This window comes from Hippichthys cyanospilos, chromosome 1 (assembly GCF_059441005.1).
Source record: "Hippichthys cyanospilos isolate Australia breed blue-spotted pipefish chromosome 1, RoL_Hcya_1.0, whole genome shotgun sequence".
Taxonomy (NCBI): domain Eukaryota; kingdom Metazoa; phylum Chordata; class Actinopteri; order Syngnathiformes; family Syngnathidae; genus Hippichthys; species Hippichthys cyanospilos.
The window spans coordinates 23,130,986-23,151,321 of NC_142369.1; the positions used below are offsets into that span (position 1 = coordinate 23,130,986).

Genomic DNA, 20,336 nt, shown 5'->3' on the forward strand with positions numbered 1-20,336 from the left:
GCTGTACACTTGCATTATATAATAAATACAATGGATAAATAGCTTTTAGCTTTGAAACGACGAGACTTGAGCTGGATGTAAGCAGAGGGGGGCAGAGTCCAACGCTCAAAGTTAACACGGCGATAGATATGCTATTGGTCTTACAGTGTTACAGTAACTCTTTCAGTCAGGGTGCAAATCACGCAGATACTAAAACATCATCCTCTTATTTCTTTCTTTACCGCTGCTAGTAATTTTAGAAGCTATGTCTAACAGATAAAGTTTGCAAAGTCTTCACAACATTCCGTTTTTCACTAATTTTCTCTCCTTCCTTCCATCCTGTCCCATCAAGCTAGATAAAGGCGTTCGGCCAATAGCATATCGGCATTTCTGTGATTGACGTGTGACGCCGGCCAATAGCATCTCCGTGAGTGAGACCGGGTGACCTTAATCGACCAATAGCATATTCGCATCTCCGTGACTGACTGATAATTATTCGCACTTTTTTTTTTAAACGGTTGGAATGTATTGACAATTAATTAAAAAAAACACACACATTTAAACCAATGACAATTCTTTGTCCTGCAATCGGCACATTTAATTTCATGTCAGCTGTTTTTCCCTTTAGCTGTACAAACACTACACTTAAATGGTAATATATTTAGACACCGTGAGTGAGACAGTCAGTGTGACGTTGTAAGACCAATAGCGTTCACGTTACTGCCACAAGTATCTACTGATGATTGATGATGTCGCTACTGTTGATTTTATTGACGCAATTAAACGAGAACATTTCTACATACTCAATGGCCGGCATGTCGAATTGCTCGTAAGGCGAGAGGTTTGTTCGTAAGCGGAGGACAAAAATCTCCCTGATCCACGCTCGTAAGGCGAATTGTTCGTAAATCAGGGTGCTCGTAAGCCGGGGGCCGACTGTATATATATATATATATATATATATATATATATATATATATATATATATATATATATATATATATATATATACATATATATATATACACATATATATACACATATATATACATATATACATATATATATATATATATATACATATATATATATATATACATTTATATATACATATATATATATATATACATTTATATATACATATATATATATATATATATATATATACATATATACATATACATATATACATATATACATATACATATATACATATACATATATATATATATATATATATATATATATATATATATATACATACATATATATATATATATATATATATATATATATATATATACACATATATATATATATATAGTAAATATTAAGAACATATTACAAAATAAAATGTCAATCACCAGTTTGATACCATTTAAAACAAATTTTACAATATTACTCTCCAAAGACCACAAAGATGGTCCAAACTTGTATTAAAAACTCAGGCTTAACTGAGCTCCTTCCCAAAATACAAAGATTGTCTGTCAGTCAAGATGTGTTAGGAGCCGCTTGCTAAGGTCTGGTGCACTGTATGTTGTGTGTTGTAAAAGAAAATAGAGGCTGTGCCCTAAAAGAGACACATTTCTGTTTAGCGTCCACACTAGATGACTCGGCATGGGGAAGAAATATGTGTTTATTTTATTATATTTATCTGGCAAAGGGCCAATACTAATTTGCTGGATTCGTTTAGCATGAGGGTTTTCCAGTACCTGCGAAATACAAGGGAAAACAAATTCTTTGAGGCCAAATTCCTTTTGATGAAGGGCTTTGGCGCCAGCTAGTGGTATCGTTGGGCATTTTACAACGTCCATATGACTAAAGTAGGTGTGTGTTGAGCAAAAGCTGTAAGCAATAAGCTCCTCAGGGGGTGACCTGAATAGGTGATTACACTACTGTAGTAGAAAGTTCCTACTTTTGCCAATGGAAAAACATCAAAGTCAAGGAAAACAAGCTGAGTCTCCAATTTTTCATTCTGCAGGAGTGAAGTTGTCAACCTAGAAAACTAACTAAAGGAAATAAGAGACGTGAGGTGGAAGCTAAGGGCAGCATGACTCATCTTTGCAAAAGCCTTTGCTGCCGCTGCCTTCAAATCCAGCGTGAGCGACAGTCGGCATCAGGTGAATTAATGAGGGGTAATGATGACACTTGATAGTGTCCTACATGCCGCTAGCCTTTACAATTCAAGAAGATGACGAAAAATCACCTTCAATGTAACGCAAGACAAGTAAAATATGTCATTTGGAAACAAGGAATTAGGAAAAATGGAGGCTTTGTAAAGCCCCCCACCTGCACTCTTTCTTAACTGTGGCTCTCAAGAGCTCGCACACAAAGGGGTAATTCAACAGCAGGCAGATGGAAAGTGGCCTCCAACAGTAAAACTTGATGACAGCATAAAAGCACAATTAAACGCCCGTCTCCCAAACATAAAGGTATTACCTAGGTCTGGACAGAGGTCTCATTATCAAAAGACTTTCATGGGAAGAGCTAACAAGCCATGTTCTTATTAGGTCACCATATAAATGCAATTTGCGGGATAGGGCATGTGTGCGGTGTCAGAATGCCTCAATTAAAATTGTATTATATGGAATGTTATTCGTGGCATCTCATGCAGCCCTTGATATTTGCGTTCTGTTTAGGAGTAGGGGGATTTATTCTAATCTCATTAACATAACTTTTGATAGAAACATACAAGTTTTTTTTGTTTGTTTTTTAAGTTTTGGGCCTTTGTACAACTCTCATTTTAACATAGGATATTTACGGGGGGTATTGCCTTTTTTAATGTACTGAATTTGGGGGGCAGTTAAAGTTTAAAGGTGCATGACTCTAGTGGTCATTGATTTTAGTTGATTTTAACCTCTGCAACTCTTTGGGAATATAACGTAGTTTTGGATTAAACAAGACAAAAAATTGGGAGATGAAAAAAAATTGGATGGTAGTTTCTTTTTAATACACAAACCTTACAAGGGTTATACAGCAGTTTCTTTTTAACCCGCTCAATTTTTGGAGGTATATGGTACAGTCCACCCTCAATTTGTGAGATATAGTGACTGGGATGTACAAAAACAACTAGAAAAGAAAAATGTTTTAAAATGTTGAAAAAAAATGGAAAAAACAGATTTGGACATGCATACATGAGTGCTGAACACGAGTATGCTGGGCTCAAATCTAGTTCACAGTAGCGCCGTCTAAAGTTAACCTGTTGCTTTTGGGTGCCTGTTCATATCAGTTGTCGGGTTTGTGGTGACAAAGGAAGGCAGATAACTATTTAAAAGAACAATATGAGCACGAAAAAAAAAAAAAAAAGAATTGTGTTGAGTCCCAGGGATGTAATGAGTCTCAGTAGTCTTACCTAAACTTTGCATGACCTTTGGTAGATGTATGATTCTCTTATTTTAAGAAGTGTGATTTTAGCTTGCACAACTTTGTAGTGTTGATGACCATTTAAATGAACTACTTTTGAGCGAATACGGTATTATCGGTTTATCCTGCCCAATTTTTACAATCTCATGTTATCCCATGCAAAATGTGGGTGGTAATGGAAGCCTAATTTTAAAGGTGCAACTTTTGAGGATTTATCTCTATTTTGAGACAACGCATGAGTATTGAAAATGTAGATCAACACGCTGACGCATCCAGAAAATAGAAGTAGTGAGAGGAAGTAATAAGTAATGACGGATGAGAAGAGAAAAGGCATACAGGTGAAACAGCGGGCATTACGACAGAGTAGTCAGGCCGATGATGAAATGAGTTCAAGGAAGTGATGTGAAACATTCTGTGGAAGATAGAAAATCAAAAGCGGAAACTAAGAAGGAAGAAAGCGGAGGGAGAATGAGGCTTGGGAAAATGAACCAAAATGTGGAAAAGGCGACAAATTAAAAGTCAGATATTAACATGATTAAAAAACTTTGAGGTGGATGGAGGGACACGAAATAAAAAAAAAGTGTGTGTGTGGGGGGGGGGGGGGGGGGGGGGGGGGTGTACAAAATCTCTAAATAGGCCACCACATATTTCTGGGTCTGTCTTATTGCTGCGCCATTACTCAGTGAGGACCACGATCGTACAAAATGATCTAGTTTACAGGAATAGGAGACCTACATAGTTGCAATCAGCATTTGGACTGGCTCTCCTTCTGCTGCTTAAAGTGTCAAGGAGTGCTGATGACGCGCATTGACATGATGTGTGCCATTGCACATGTTCGTGGAGGCTTTCCTTCCACAGGAAGTAGCATATATTAGGGGGTTACTGCCGCTGTAAAAGAAAATGGGAATGAACTGGAGTCTTCTTTTCCCCTCTGGCTATAGTGGTCAACAACAAAGCGCGGGCAAAGGACAGGAATCAATGATTGTTCTGGCTTAGTCAGTAAAAGTGTGCTGATAATTTACTTCATGCAGCTGAATAGAAAAAAAAAGATATTTCTCTGCAAGTTGGCAAGAAAAATTATGATTACAGGTTGTAGAAATGCAGTGGGGCACAGTGGAGAGACTTAAGTCATTTATTCACAAGTTAGAGAGCCTTTAAAGTAGCAGTGCAGAGTCTTTCCGCTTGTGCCTTTTATTCAAACATTAAACACCCAAAAGTTGCCATTTGACGCAACGCTGCGCTTTTACAAGCGGCATAAGAAGAGCCACTGATACTATCTCTAAAGGCGGAAAATTGCCGGGCTGACCTTGTCGTCCCAATCACCGTTAGTGGTTTTTAAACACTGGTGGGTAGTGTAGGAAGAACTCGCAATGCGGAGAGTTGCCTAATCTACTTTGTCCCAGATTCCATTTCGAGGCTTTGTATATCGAAACATTGGCACAGAAAGAATTCAGCTTTAATAAACATTATTTCCAATGAATTTGGATTGTGTCAAATTACAATAAAAACATAATACCTTTGTTCATCCAGCAAGGATTTGCAAATATTTTTTCAACCTGTATTCAAATGAACAGACGTTAACATATTTAGTGTTAAAAACTATGTATTTTGTTATTATTTTGCAGATACTCAATTTGAATGTGATGCCTGAACCATGGCGTGTTCCAAAAAAAAAAAAAAAAAGCTGTGAATATTAATCGCCTTTCCTTATAGGGGTTTACAAATAATAATTGTTCAAGCTTTGTAGAGGGAAATCTTTTACATTCGTTCTTGATATGTAACCACTTCATTATCAGTGTTTGGTATCCTTACTAACATTTTACATGTCACAATGCACCAGCGATATTGGAAATTAGTTCAAAGTTCAGTTCTAAAACATTAGTTGGGCTCAGAATTGAAAATTTAGAAATCTGTTCTCCAATCCACAAATGAACAAGCTAATAGTTCTTTTTTGTAATGAATTCTTTTTAATGTGTTGCTGCGAGCCATTTCCGTCAAAACACTGGCAATTCTCCATTGTTGCCACCCATTAATTCCACGCGAGTAGACAGCAGCAATTTTCACCCTACAATCTCGTGAGTAAAAACTTGTTGTGCAAATTCTCTTTTTTGAAATGAGGAATTAAAACAAAAATTGGGACTGCGGTCTATAATTTGCAAGCATTAGAAGGGACCAAGCTGAAGTAGGAAATGAGCTTTTACCCCCGCCCACCTTCAACTTCGGGCAACAGTAAAACGGCAACCTTTTTGCCAACTGCAGCCCTGCAAAATCCAATGGAAAATGGCTGTCTTAAACGCGTGCCGAGGACTAACAAACAGTAACTTATCTAATTTTTTGTCATCTATTAAAGCTTTTTTTTTTAAAGTCAGGTAACTGCCACAGGCTCATTTTTCCCCATTCAAGATACCATCTTGCATTACGTTTTGATGACCCATGTGGCTATGGGAGCCTGTGCGGCTTAGGTTTCCAAATTAGGTCTCCATCCCGGATAGTACCTCCTAAGGCTGGAAGTTCGCAGGTCGACTTTTTCTCTCCGCACCCGTTTCCATGTGGCGTGGTTTACACAAACCATCTCTAAAAAGCGGTCGGTTGTCAGGTCAACCTTCATTTCCCACATGTTCTCTGTGATTGCCATTGCTATCCAACGGGAGGAAAAGGATTGGAAAAAAAAAAAGCAGGCTGTTACAGGCAGTGTAAAAGTCGATTTTGATATTAGCCCCCCCATTCCGTAACATGTAAAAAAGGTATGGAAGATGCTGGCTTTTAAAAAACTGTACAGTGTAAGTGAATCATTTGATAACAATTCCCAAGGCATAAAACTCCCCGCTCAACTTCGATCTCCTCTTTCCATGTCAATCCATGTCTTGTTTGCAGACGACCTCCTGGTTCATTAAGGATGAAAAGAAGATGTGTGGTGCAATTGTGACTCACTGACAATGCAACATATTTGGTATTAAACTGAAAAAAAATCCTTTCTTTGTTAGCCTCCATACATTGTTCCAATACTGCTGGGTCTAGAGCGTAATGTTTACAGCAAATATTCTTGTTGAATGATGTCACGGTGTGTTTTGGTGGCTATGAAACAAGGCGAAGCAACAGAAGTAAAGCTGCAGCCATTTAGAGAAAATAGCGTGAGAGAATGAGAAAGGCAACAAGAGAGAAGTAACCATCAAGAGCCTTTGATTCCGCTCATAAAAGCTTCCTGGATAGGAATGCCCATGAAATTAGCTTGCTGAAATAAAGCAATTCCAATCTATTCAATCCCCTCTAAAAACTTTCAAACAGCTACCATACCTCCGAGCTCATAAGATTCTCCGCAGGGCGTAAAATAGCTTTTCTTCTTCTTAGCCCTCTCTCTCTCTCTCTCTCTCTTGCTCTCTCTCTGTCTCTTCTCCATCATACGCTTTTTAAAAGTGCACAATTGAAAAATGAGAGGAGTGGGGGGGTCACTCTTTTCAATTCGGGTTTGCCTCTCTTGCAATATTACAGCTTGTCAGCTTTGGGTGAATAGGTGGCCCCCGTCCAAAGCAGCAGCCTGATGAAGTATAGTACTGTACTACGCAAGTGAATGGTAAAGGTTGCACAACTTTTTTTTTTTTTTTTTTTGTTAGTTGATCCTAATGTGATGAAGGTATTTTTTATTTTTAATTACTTGATTATTCATAAAATTCCAAGAGAAGGGAATGCTTTGCAACCATCTTTCTATATTCACAGACGATGTAAAGATCATACTTGATATAACACAATAGAATCGGCGTGGGCTGGGAAAAGGCTAATAATCTTGCTAGGTGTAAATGTCACTGGGACTGTTGGCGCAACACCCTGTTCTGGGTCCAACATAGAAGGAGCTTTTACAAACTGGCAATTTGCAAATATTCACAGCTTGCTTTTTGTGTGATTAGATCATTCTCAACTCTTCTTCCACTTTAACAGAGTGGGTCAAAACAGTGTTCAATATCCTGATTTGGTCTAAGTCACCAAAAGCTATACTTTTGCCGAAGACAAATTTCCCCCTGGGGACAGTAAAGTTCATCTGATCTTATTTTCCAAAGTTTAACTCTTAGTGCTAAGCGGAAAAGAAAACCTCTGGAGGGCCAGTATACTTAGCATTTTCACTCGTCTTTCAAGGCTGAAAGAATATTGTGTGCTATGTCTTTGCAAATATGGGTGGTATCATATGAAAGATTGATTTCCATTCCTTACTTTGAATTGCATGTAGGTAATATTTGTGTTATAAGTGTGGAAACACTGCCATCCAATGGTCACTGTTATCATTACTCTAGAGTGCTCAATGGGCTAATATTAGGTAAGCATTAGTCAAGGTTGTCAGCTACCCTTCACAAAAAAATGTAAAAAAAAAAAAAAAAAACGAATTTAACGCAAATTTTATTATTTATTATTGTTATTACTGTCACGAGGATACTCGTCCATGGCACTGAAAGAGTTATTAAATCACACATGGATAGCACAGCACTGTTAAGAGAATTTTTTTTCCACCCTAAATTTATCTGCGCTAGTTAGGGCATATGCGGCAGAAAAATATTTAATAGAGGGTACGTTGTTGAAATAAGCTTGAGAACCACTAAACAAGTACTGTATGTACAAACCCTGGTAGACAGAAATATTGCAACACAGCATGGGAAGAACAACTATTATCTCTGTACTACCCACGTCACAAAAGAAACACTGCATACAGTGGAGAAAGTAAGTATTTGATCGATGCTGATTTTAAAAGTCACAACTCAAATATTTGAGTCTGGTGTTTATGGCAGCTTTGCTTTTAAAATGTAAAATCACTAAGGAAAAAAATGATCAAATTACATGAAATAAAAAAAATTCAAATCATATATTTTATACAAATACATTATTAAAGGAAATAAGTATTTGATCCTCTACCAACCATGTAACATAAGCTTCCACAGATCATTGTCATACTGCCCATTCCAACATCTCCACCATGGGCAATTACCAACGAGATGTCTGAAGGTGTCAGGGACAGAAACACAAGGCTGGAAAGGGCTACAAAACCATAAGTAGGAAGCTGAATTAGAAGGTGACAATTGCTGGTGCATTTATTCACAAGTGGAAGAAGTACAAGGCTATCAGTCGATAGAGGCTGTGAGCTCCATGCAAGATAACCCCTCGTGTGGTCTCATGATAATGAGAAAGGTTAAAGATCAATGTAAAACTACATGGCAGGAGCTGGTTACTGATTTCAAGGCAGCTGGGGCCACAGACACCAAGAAATCCACTGCTAAGTTACTTAAACGCAATGGTTTCAGAAACTGCATGTCAAGTATTTCTCTCTCTCTTCCTCTCTCTCAATTAAATGCTAATAAATTGTTCTTTTCAAGCAATTCTCTTTTTTCATTGTTCATTGTTAAAATTAAGCTGTTGTCAGAGATTGTTCATTTATTTCTTTGTGTGAAAACTCAACATCTGCAGGGGATCAAATACTTATTTCCTCCTGTAAATGAGCAGCAATTGCTTTAGCATATAATAATTGGACATAATTGGAGCATCTTTCCTCTTCCCTGCGCAAAGTCATCAATGGCCGATAACTGGACGTTTCTAAATTATCATACTAATCAATAATTCAGCCTTGTGGGCTGGGTTTAGAGTCAAGATCTCAAACTCAATTTATGTGGGAGGCACTTAAAATTGAGTTTGGGTACCGTATCATATATTCGACAAACTAGGTTCAGTATTTTAAAAAGAAAACTAATCGATATTGAAAACAGTTCAGAACATTCATTGCTCCTTCCTGTTCATTCAAGACATGTCAGGATCCATCTGTGTTCAACACAGTACAGAAATGGCGTTTTGTCATTTTGATGGTTTTCTTCAAATTGTTCTCATCACTCGCCTCTCATCTTTCCATCTAACATCTGAATTGAATTTCAAGCCACAAATCCACTTTCAGAGTGTTTTAAGTCATTCATCACAATAAAACATTACAATGAGAAGTTTGCAACCACTATCCTCTCACCACATAAGGCTTTTATGTAGTTGTAGTCTAGCTCCCACTAACATTTCAAAAACACGCATGACAGGTTCATTGAAGAGTGGTCATTCGTTTATGTGAGCCACGCGATTGACTACCGAGCAGGAGGCTGTGCCCCGCCTCACAAGCAGTCAAACGGGATCGACTCCAGCTCTAGCGGCTAGATGGAGCAAGTCGTAGTGGGATGCTTGACCTTTGCAAGAAGAGGGCAAAGAAATAGAAATAGCTGCCCCACTTGTAAACACTTTCTGTTGCTAGCCAACAGTGCACCAGGGTCTCTAACCTACATAGCTGCATTGTCTGCCTACACACTCTCACGAGCACGGTCGCAAGAAGTATAAGAGGGTGGCGTTGAGGTGGGGGCGGGGGGGCTGAAATCAGGCCGCACATGCTGCAAGCCACTGCTGAGTAGAGTCACCTGCGCTTACTAGCCTACCTTGCTAGCGGGCTGCCAGCTGCTCTTCTAATTAAGAGTCCATCCACTCAAGAGGGAAGGGGAGGGGCTGGTCTCCATAGCCACTCTACATACTGGTGTTAGAATCAATCACAAAGATGTAGGATCGAGCGCGGGACAAACTTACTCAATTTGGACAACGTCTTAAAGAAAACTAAGGTGTCGACCAAGGAAGACATGGGAAGAGTTCTGAGATCTATGTTTTGGCAGCAATTAATGCATGCACAATCTTTGTTCTTACAAAGATCACAATCTTTGTTGTTCCAGCTCCAACTGTCTGTCAAGATGTTTCATCAAGCTCACTTTGTGGTTGAGTTATTATGAGAGTACAGGTACAGGTATTGTGTTTCAAGATAAGTCACTGTGCCTTGCTGTGCCACACGCAACAACAAAATGATTTTTCGCAGCAAAATCAATCTTTTTACAATGTTTGGGAGCAATATCCATTTTTTTACAACCTTTGGTTCAAATTTGAACAACTGTGAATAATTTGTGAACAAGTTTGTTTTTAAAGGACACTTGGAAATGGCCACAATCACCTAGCTGCTTTAAATTAAAATGGTGGGATTTATGTGTATTTTCAGTCACACGTTCTTGAAACCTTTGTGGGGCTCTACTCATAGATGCATCTATGTCTGAAGATGTCAGGATCAGAAACACAAGGCTGGAAAGGGCACATTTGTGCCTTTAACGAGTGTCTTGTTAGCCAATAAACTACCTTTGGGAAATAAATTTAAAAAAGAAAATTAGGGGGTCGGGGAAACTATGAAAACTATTACTAGGACGTTTCCAATGTACTAAGACTTATGATTAGAAGTATCTCAACTTCTGACAGTGCAAATGATTATTCTGCAGCTGCTGAAAATATTAAAACGCCATTTGGAAATGCAAATAAAATCACTTCTATGCTCTGATTGAATTTAGTCACGACAGAAAGTCATTCTCAAGGCACTCCTCGCATGCATTAATTCAAAATGTGAGCATTAATGAAATTAATTAAAAATTGAGCAGAAGAAGAGTCACAAAAAACTAAGGGATCTCAATAATTCAAGGTCTAGGAAAGGGTTTCCTAAACAACTTTTAGCACGAGAGCTGAGAACCTAATTTATTAAAGGGGACAAATTATAGAGTTCACATATTCATAATAATAAGAAGGAGAAGATGAAGAATAAAAATACAAGGAAGAAGGAGGAAAAGAAACAGAAGAGTAAGAGGATGACAGACAACAGGTCTTTGTTGACAAGTTTCTGCACCCACATATGGTGGGAAAAATTTTATTAGGAGCTTATTTTCAAAAAATTTGTTTCTCTGTGAATAAGCCATTATGTCACAATTTGGATAATTTACCTAGTCCCGAGTTTTTCTGCCCATGATTTGGCAGCTATGCTGATGAATAGCTGAAGAACTATTAATTCGAACCCCAAAACTAAGCAGAGTTCCTGAGGACAAACTAGCATTAGCCATGTTAGATATCTGAAAGTTTGGGTGAAGGTGTCGACACGGGGGCTGGTTAAGCATACTGTTGCCTTTATGCAGAGGTCGTACTCTTTATTGGGCAATGAAAAGACAGGGGAAGCAGTGGGTCATTTGCACAAAACAGCACCACCCCTGCAAGCCCCTCCAATTGTCAGTCGAAATACATGAATTAATCAGTTCCCTTAATAATGACTCCCTTAATAATAACATACCAAGAAGTATACGACACAATGAGCCTGAATCAAAAAACGCTGATCGCATCTTTCCAAAACAACCTGAACGAAACATGAAGAAATGAAGCTTTAACAAACATGTAGCTCAGCTAAATGGATTCTGTGTTAATGGCATTGCCGTGCTTATAATTGAATTCCGCCATGAGGCATGACAACACACATAATGCAATAATGAGTGAATGCTACTGTCTGTGGCATAAACGCAACTTATTTCACTCAAGTTGCATTGATGTTTTTAAAGACATTATTGCCTTTGCCATCCGCCCACTAATGGCTGCGGCACAAAACGCAAACGCACTCAACAGAAGGGACAGACACACACGCACAAACAAACACTGGTAAAGATAAATAGATACAAGGTACTCGCCATGTCACACGAAAAGCCTCACTGTTTTTTGCTTGCTTAAGCCGACGGAAGCAAGGCACGTTCAATAGAGTGAAAGCATCATTGACTGTATTATTGAAAAAGCATTAGTGCGAGTGGGTGTGCAGAGCCAGAAGTGTGTAATAACAGCCTGAAATGCGCGGTTAAAAAAAAAAAAAAAAAACAGATTAATATGTATAAATGACATCAGGCAAAATGCAGCACTGGAAGGAAATAAAAACACAAATGTGGGAGTGAGGACCATATTTTGTGCCATCCACAATCAACACTGACGTCTCTAAATTATACAATAGAGGAAAGAAATAATTTTTGGATCCCCTGCTCAATATTTTGGCTGGACACTCAAACCTACATTATGGCTTTTCTTTGGTTGAGGTTTGTAGACTGACTTGACCAATCCTTGGCCTTAACATGCTCCTTTTGAGACATTTGTGGCCTTGACAGTATTTTGTTGGAAGACTGAGTTGTTGTCCATCTCAAGTGCCCTTTGTTTTCAGCCAAGGTTTCACAATACAGTATGTGCTCACTGGTCCAACAATGGTGAAATCCCTGCAGCCCACTGCAGAAAAATCACCTGAGAACACAATAGGCCTCATGCACTAATAAATGCATAGATATTACTCACAAGATGATTTGCAAAATCACTTTTGATTCATGACACATGTTTTGAGCCCTCTCTCTCAAACAGACCTGCTTCAAATGATTAGGATCATTTTCAAGCTCCTGCAGAGCTTCATAATAAGCTAATCATTCCTGCAAAACATGCAGAATGCCAGCCCGAGAGGACTGGAGTTCCACATCTATGACTTAGTAGCAGGTCGCTGTCACAACCTTGCTTCCGGAAGGAACTTCAAAACAAAAGTGTTCCGAGGCTGTTTGTTTCATACATTTCATGATATCCCACATTTTATTTTGAAGCGTCTGAATTTTTCAGAACGTTTGACACGCATCAGATTCTCCACAAGTCTAATTGAACTTCTGCTAAAGTTAAGCTGCAAAGCTAAAAAAACAGATCCCGTCCTATAGTTACTAAATGTGCCTATCCTGTCTGAAAGGAGAAGTGACGGAAAGCCTAAAACTGAGTGAGTTCGACCTCTTACTGCAGGTGGACAAATCTGAACATGTTAGTGACACAGCCCAGATGTGTACTCTATTTTCATTCATGGTGTTTACTAAACTGTAATATCACTAGAATATTGTTTAGTACAGTAGTTATCAAAGTGGGGTCCGTGGCCTGACTCCAGGGCGTCCGTGAAATAATTTGGGTATTTTGGAACGGATTTAGTTTATCTTTTAACAGTTATATATTTGTGCCTTGATCGGCTTAGTCTTTGTTTTTTGGCGCCGCCTCTGGCCGCTGTTGTTAGTGCGCTGTACCTAGCCAGAAGCCATTGAAACATTAAGGAAGGACAGACATTGAGTTATCAATGACAAAAAAAAAAAAAAAATGCGATGAAGCCAGCAGAGCTAATGCGGTTTTTGACTAAATAATTTGCAGCAACCTTTTGGGGGGAAATTGGCCCAGACGGGTGCAATTTGCAATTTTTATTTTCTAAACATCCGTGTCGCTGAAATGTAACAAAAATACTTGTTGTCAAATTAAATATGCTCCTGAATGAAAAGGGCTCTTATGTTTGGCTTAAATGATTTTTCGTTTTTGTTTTTCCACAACCATTTGCAATGGGCGTTCTTGCAAATTTTGCTTTCTTAAATGGGTGCCTGACTCCAAAAAGTTTGAGAACCCCTGGCTTAGTGACATCACTGTGAAAAAAGGAGAAATTAATTTAATATATTTTGGTGTGTTTGCATCACTGGTTATTGGGATAGAATAACAAATAGTTCCTTTGAAAGATTCTGTACTGACTGTGGCAATAAAATGGGGATATTTCTAAAACGGTGCACCAGTTGCATTTAAATAGACTAGTACAGCGCGTTAATCATTTCTCTTTGAGTATAATGTTTTTATGATCGGGAAATACCAAAATTGAACTATGATTGCATTCCTATTAAATGCCCAGCCCTAAATTGCAGTCAATAAAAGTAAATTACATTAGCGACAGAAAATATACAAACCATGCTAGTCAACGTCTGCTGAGTAGCAGACAAAATAAAATGGTCGTCGAGATTTATGCAGAAACAATCAGGTTGTGCTCTTTTTCTCTAATCTGTTTTTGTCTTAAGGCAACATCACAAAAAATATGCTCCCAAATATGTCTTTTTTTTTTTAAACACAAAATGATCACTCTCATTCAGCATTGTTCACAAAACGTGTTGCCCTTCCTTATTCTTGATGTATATTTTGAGGTCAACTTTACAGAATCAGGATTTTTGAGGCTGATCAGAATCATCCATCAGGGAGGTTGAAACTAATCTTATCACAACATGGGCCAATATTCTAGTTTAAGTATATTTGAAAAATGTTTTTTTTAAATGACTTGTTTATTTACTCCTACTCAAACATTATAGAGTACTAAGAAAAATATGCGTATAATAGTGATAAAATGTATATATGTAGTCAGTAAAATATTTATAAAGTATTGTCACAGGGTTTGGCATTCTTTGCCATGCTCAAAACTGACAACGATACACAGGTAAAAACATCAATGACTCCTAGAAGGCATTGAAGAAGTGGAATAATTGATGCAACAACTTTACAACACCAAGCACTGTAAATAAGGATGCAACAGCAAACATTTTTTTTCTCTATAAAGAGAACGTTGAATAAAAGGCTCCTCAAAATAATCATACAATGAAGAATTTACAGATTCGATCAATACATCGCCGATCGTTCGGAAAATTATGACATTACAACCATTTATCAATTTTGCATTGAATGGCAAATATTGGCCAATCACGATCAAGTCGATACGCGGGGTGTAAAGCCTATTTTTAAAATTGACATTTTTGCTAAAACAAATTGTCATACTGCTGCTTTTTAAAGAACTGGAAAACATTCTGCTGGTCTTAAAAGGTAAAATCGAAAAAAATGGCAGGCAATTTGGGTAAGTCTGTTTTGAACGTGGCTCTGAGTAAGTAAACAGCACACTTAAGTCATTGGCCAAGTTGGGTCCGAGTCACATGGGAAACAAGTTGGAAAGGGGTTCTCGAGGGCGGACATCTGTCGAGTCTCTATTGAGAGGTTAACTACACATTAATCCACCTCAGCTTAGTCTCAAATCAGAGATCTTTAATGGGCATTCATAATTGCAAACAAATCTGTTCCGGCTGACCATTCAACATGGCAAAGTTTGTATGTACCAGTTAAGAAATCCCCCCCCCCCTTTTTTTTAAATAAATCCTGTGTGAGGAACACAAAGATAATCTCGGCATACTCCAAATTCTCTAAGACTGAAAAGACACACAGGGCCATCTGTCATCTCCATCTGTAGCACCTGAAGCTGAACACCGAGGCCCTGTCCAGGCATTGGACAACATTAACTGGTAGAGCAGAGTCTACACAGGTCGTTTGATAATGGTACCTCATGTCGCACTTTACAGTGTGTAAATACAGAGGGGCAAAAAAGTAAGTCAGAAGAAGTGAGCTGACGACACTTTCAGAGTTGAATCCTGAGTTGTTATAGTGGCATAATAGGATGAGATATTATTAATGATGTTAATGCCATGTGCATGTGACTTGTAGAAAAATGGCCAAAAATCAATTCAAACTGCAGCTCATAGTCATGAAGGTTTCATTAGGGTGACAATTTGCAGGAAATGTTGTGCATATACCTAAATCAGCATCATGTCCTATTTTCAAAGCAACTGCTGCAGGCGTTGGGTATTTCTCGCATCTGCTGCCAGTGTAACGGTATCGGAAAGAGAAAGTGACCCTAACACATCGTCCCTGTTTCCAGCACTGGGGAACATTCATTACGTTGACTGCGTTCCCATAATGTCAGCCGATGGTGAAGCCAAGGAGGCCATGTCAAACAAGGCAGGTAAAATGCATTGCACGGTCGCCTCCCAACTGAGCATTGTGGAAATTGAAAAGGAGGAGGAGGGTAGCGGACAATCCTATGAATGTCACAGCATTTTCAGGACCGAGAACATGATGGATTAGATCCTAAAAAGATGCTCTTAAGAAAATGGGAATGAAAGGAAAGCACCGGAAGAGACCGAGGCTTAAGTAGGTTCTGGAGCAGACTTTTAGCGGAGTGCTTGCTTACCTCCGGCCCCATGTGCTCCGTCTGTGTGGCGTGCTCAATCGCGTGTCCTTCTTTCATCTTTAGGGCGGCTTTGGCACTGTCCTGTATGAACAACAAGCGTGCACACAAAAAAGGACATGAAATGGAGGGAATCAGAAAAAGTGCACGCTCTCAGCAACCTTCAACATGCCTTCATCCTGTCCTCTTAATATAGAAAAGTCATAAAAAAAAGGTCAAGCTCACTCGAATGCCCTTCTTGGGGGTAATATTTTAGCCAGACCACACAAACTTACAGACAGCTGTTTTATGGGCTTTGCAATGTTTAGAGAAGGCAGTGAGGTTGCACGTTTTTGGGGAGAAATCCTGCACTAATTTACTTCGGGACATTTTATTTTACAAAGGCAGTAGCAAATAAAATGTCACACTGCATCACTTAATTGCTGTTTATTTGGTTGTTGGTTCATTGAACAATACCAAACAAACAAAAATAGCCTCTTCATAGAAACATAAAATCGTATCCAATTAATTGGATTCGTCAACGGAATTGGTAAAACAATCGATTCTAAGGACAGTTTATCATGAGGGTCCAACGGCTGAGGCAATTTTAACTTGCTTTCTGACCAAACCAGCAGTACAGAGGCACAGGAACAATTTTTCAGGTGAATTAAAGTCTGGAGACTTTTTGTTGTAAACAAGATGGCTGAGGTCATTTAAACTCTGTTCCTGCCGCTTCTACACACTCTCTTAGAAGAAAAGATTCCACAGGGGTTTGTTTTCGAGCGTATAGGGTCCACCTAGGACCATTCATTTAAAAAAAAAAAAAACACTATTTTGAAAAAAGGGGGGGGGGGGTTGTTAGACTAAGGTTTCCTGTAAAAAAAAAAAGATTTCTAGACGAAGAACACTTTCTGTTAGAAATAGCTCGAGGGCTGAGAGGGGGAAAAAAAAAGAGAAATATTCAAACGTGAAGCCATGTTTCAGTATTTTAATGCACATGTATCTAGAATCCCTTCACCAATGTATTGTATTTGGTAAACTCCATACTTAAAAGTCTTTTCCATCATTTCATGCCATTCAATAGCTTAACTAGCTTAATTAGCTTAAGTCTAAGACGGCAGCCACGGTGGGCGCCATCAGGCTAAAAACATTCATGTCAAAATATTTTTAGCATGATGGTGCCCACCATGGCTGCCATTTTATTTTCGCTGAGGTGAACAGAGTAAGGATTTCAATGTGTGGTTTCGTGCTATACATGTGACAATAATTCTCTACAATCTACAATCCAAACAGGCAAAAACGACATTTATTTGGCACACATTTTCCATTTTTAGGTCCTAAACAGGCAAGAACGTTCAGGATTTTACAGAAATGTAAAGGTACGTTAGAATTTAAGCAATGGCTGTTTCAGATGCTTTTGGCTGTTTTGCCTACTTTGACTATTGGCCAGACGCGGGCGTTGTGCCCAGTAAAGGGTCAAATGGATGAAAATATACTGAGCAGTGAAGGAAGCTGAAGGCTGCCCACACCGGGTCTCAGACACCAGTCTCCAGCACACACAGGAGGCACCGATTTCTGACATCCGGCATAGGATATCTCATGCATCCACGTTTTTGAAGGCACATCTGTGGCAGTCTGTCCAAAATGAGAAAACAGTGAAATAGTTTTCTCTTTTAGGAGAGTGATTAGTTTGACCAATTTTTTTGTTGGATAGGGATGGCAGAGAGGGTAAAATGTGGAGGGGTGGTGGAGTTTGGAATGGAACCGCCGTCACCCAGGGAAAAGGCTGGAGTCCCATGTGTGGGCCCGGGGAGTTGGCTGCTCTGTTGGTTGGCCTGTGAGAGCTGAGTAGTTTGGCTATGGATTACCACAATGCCCTGCTGATTAATATTCAAACATCGTGTGACACTTGTATGTAAATTTGTGTTAGAAGTCAGACTGAAGAGACGGAAGATCGGAAAACTCGAAGAATCAAAGCAAGCTAAATTTACTATTTTATTTCAGCAAGTGCGGCTAGCACAGAAACTTTTTGATATAACATGATAAAACAACAACAAATATATATATATATATATATATATATATATATATATATATATATATATATATATATATATATATATAGCTTTTATAGCTTTTATGGCATTGCGGATTAATTATCCAAAGAGCCATGTAAGAAATCAGAAAGGTTGTCGAGGGTCATGCTCATCAATTGTTTGGTCATAATAATTCAATATAAAATTTGCACTTTTGTTTTAGGAAGCTGCTTGTAAATGTGGTATAATGTAAAGTTAGTAAATGAGGTTTTTGATAAGATGAGCAGAATTTTAGAAAACATATATAAACATGCTAATATTACATCACAATTGCAATAGCATTGACAAGAAAAAAAAAAAAAAAATGTCCAGAGTGCCAAACTAATACTTGCAAAAACAAGTAACTCACATTATCCATTCTTATTTGGGTCCCACAAATCCTTACTGTAGCAAACGAGGGTTATTCAACCACTGTGCAAATTATGGGAATGTTGCTAACATAAGGTGCACTTGACAGCAATGTTGCTATTCTAATATTTGAAAAGAAAGTTGCTGAATACAGTACTGCATAGCGACAAGACATTGTCACCAAGTTTGCAACACATAATACAACAGATGTTGCATGCAGAGTACAACCTACAGATGCGCACATCAAAATAAAAGCAACATTTTCAAAATAAAGGCCGTGCAATGAAGGGACTTGGAGCAGACTGTCCTCATCCAATGTATATGAAATGCCCACTTGCATTTTCACAACTCTACGTGGTGGGCTAAAGCAAAGTCCTTTCAGCAAAATGCATCAGTGAGGAAGAGCAGAAAAGCTGTTAAAAGTGACAGCCAGTGATGGCCAGCCTGTGAGCAGGTCCTTGTAGGAGATAATTAATAGGATTCCACTGGCAGATTTACAGACGCAGGCGGGTGGAGCTTTGGCAACCAGTTGCCCTTTCCTTCAAAGTGCTGCACTTAAACTTGGCAACAGCAACAGCGGGCAAGGTTTTCGCTCTTTCCACCACCCTCTCCAACATACGGGGTACCCTGGCTCGAAATGCTCGTCTGTCAATTCAACAAAACGTAATGCGGCCCTGATATGGGATTTGACGTCCCTCAAGACGGCGTCGGAAGGAAAACCCAATGCAGCTGGTGGAAAGAGATGTGTCAGAAATTTAACAAGACACTCACACAAGTTTGAGTAGGAGTAAGGCAAAAAGGCAAAAACGTAAGTTAAAAAAAATGCAGGTTTTCTGCCTTTTATCTATTTGTCGCTGTTCTGCAGTCAAGAAATGTGTCCAAGTTAGCCAGGCAATTTTCCACGGTCAGGCACTATTGGCACTCCAACTGATGGGGTCAGAGAGTATAGGTACTTTGCAGAACCAGGACCACTAAATAGATGCTGGAAAGTGGCCATTATTTATTTATTTAAAGTGTGGAGAATTATCTATACCAGTGGTTCTCATATGGGTGTACCAGTACCCCTGGGAGTACTTGAAGAAACGTCGGGGGGTGCTTGAGGATTTTAAATAAAACAAACATGCAAAACACCTTTAAAAATAATCATTGAATTAATTGTTCTCAGGGGTTACATCACTGAAAAAAGGTTGAGAACCACTGATCCATGCAATCATTTTCTATAGCGCTTGAATTTAAATCTATACCAAGTGGCTTTGGCCAAAAACTAGGGTACTGAATGGACTGGTTGCCAGTCTACCCATGTAGATTAAAAAAAAACAACACTCATCTCATATTTGCATCCATGGACATTTTTCAATGAACCTAAAGTTATTTCAAATGTGGCAACCAGCAGGAGTAATGGCTTATAGTAATAGGTAAACAAAAATAACAATAATTAGGAAACCATCACAGTTGCCACCAAGCGTATTGCACAGAAAATTGAAGAAAACGTTTCCAGCTGTTTTTCAAATAATTCTGAAACTATATTAAAGAGCCCAAATGCCCTGATTTTCACACAAATTATTCCCATATGTTGCACGTCAAACCCCAAGCATGCAGTCAATCTCCAACTTGAAAAAAATAGCTGAGGCCCGAGCCGGATTCATCTGAGGCCCTCCGAAACCTCAAACGGCAACTGATCAGCACAGAAGACCGGGATGAATAAATACTAAATACTAAACAACTTTCTTAAGCTTGTCCCATACATAGGTCTACTGTGTGGGCAAAGCGATTACAACACGAAATAAGAAGGCTTTGACCTTGTTTTTCATTAAAATAGCTAGCGAGTGTGTAGGCAGGTAACACCAGCGTGATCTTGG

The 20,336-nt window shown here is 38.7% G+C and overlaps 1 protein-coding gene across 3 annotated transcripts in view; it reads right to left on the reverse strand.

The window, feature by feature from the left end:
- The window catches only part of ccser1 (coiled-coil serine-rich protein 1), a 130,253-nt gene that overhangs the window by 47,526 nt on the left and 62,391 nt on the right, over positions 1–20,336 (reverse strand). For all 3 annotated transcript variants that reach the window (XM_088414502.1, XM_088414495.1, XM_088414508.1), the window contains exon 10: positions 16,058–16,138. In XM_088414502.1, coding sequence (XP_088270628.1) covers positions 16,058–16,138 — 81 coding nt within the window. The remainder of the gene's footprint in view (positions 1–16,057; positions 16,139–20,336) is intronic.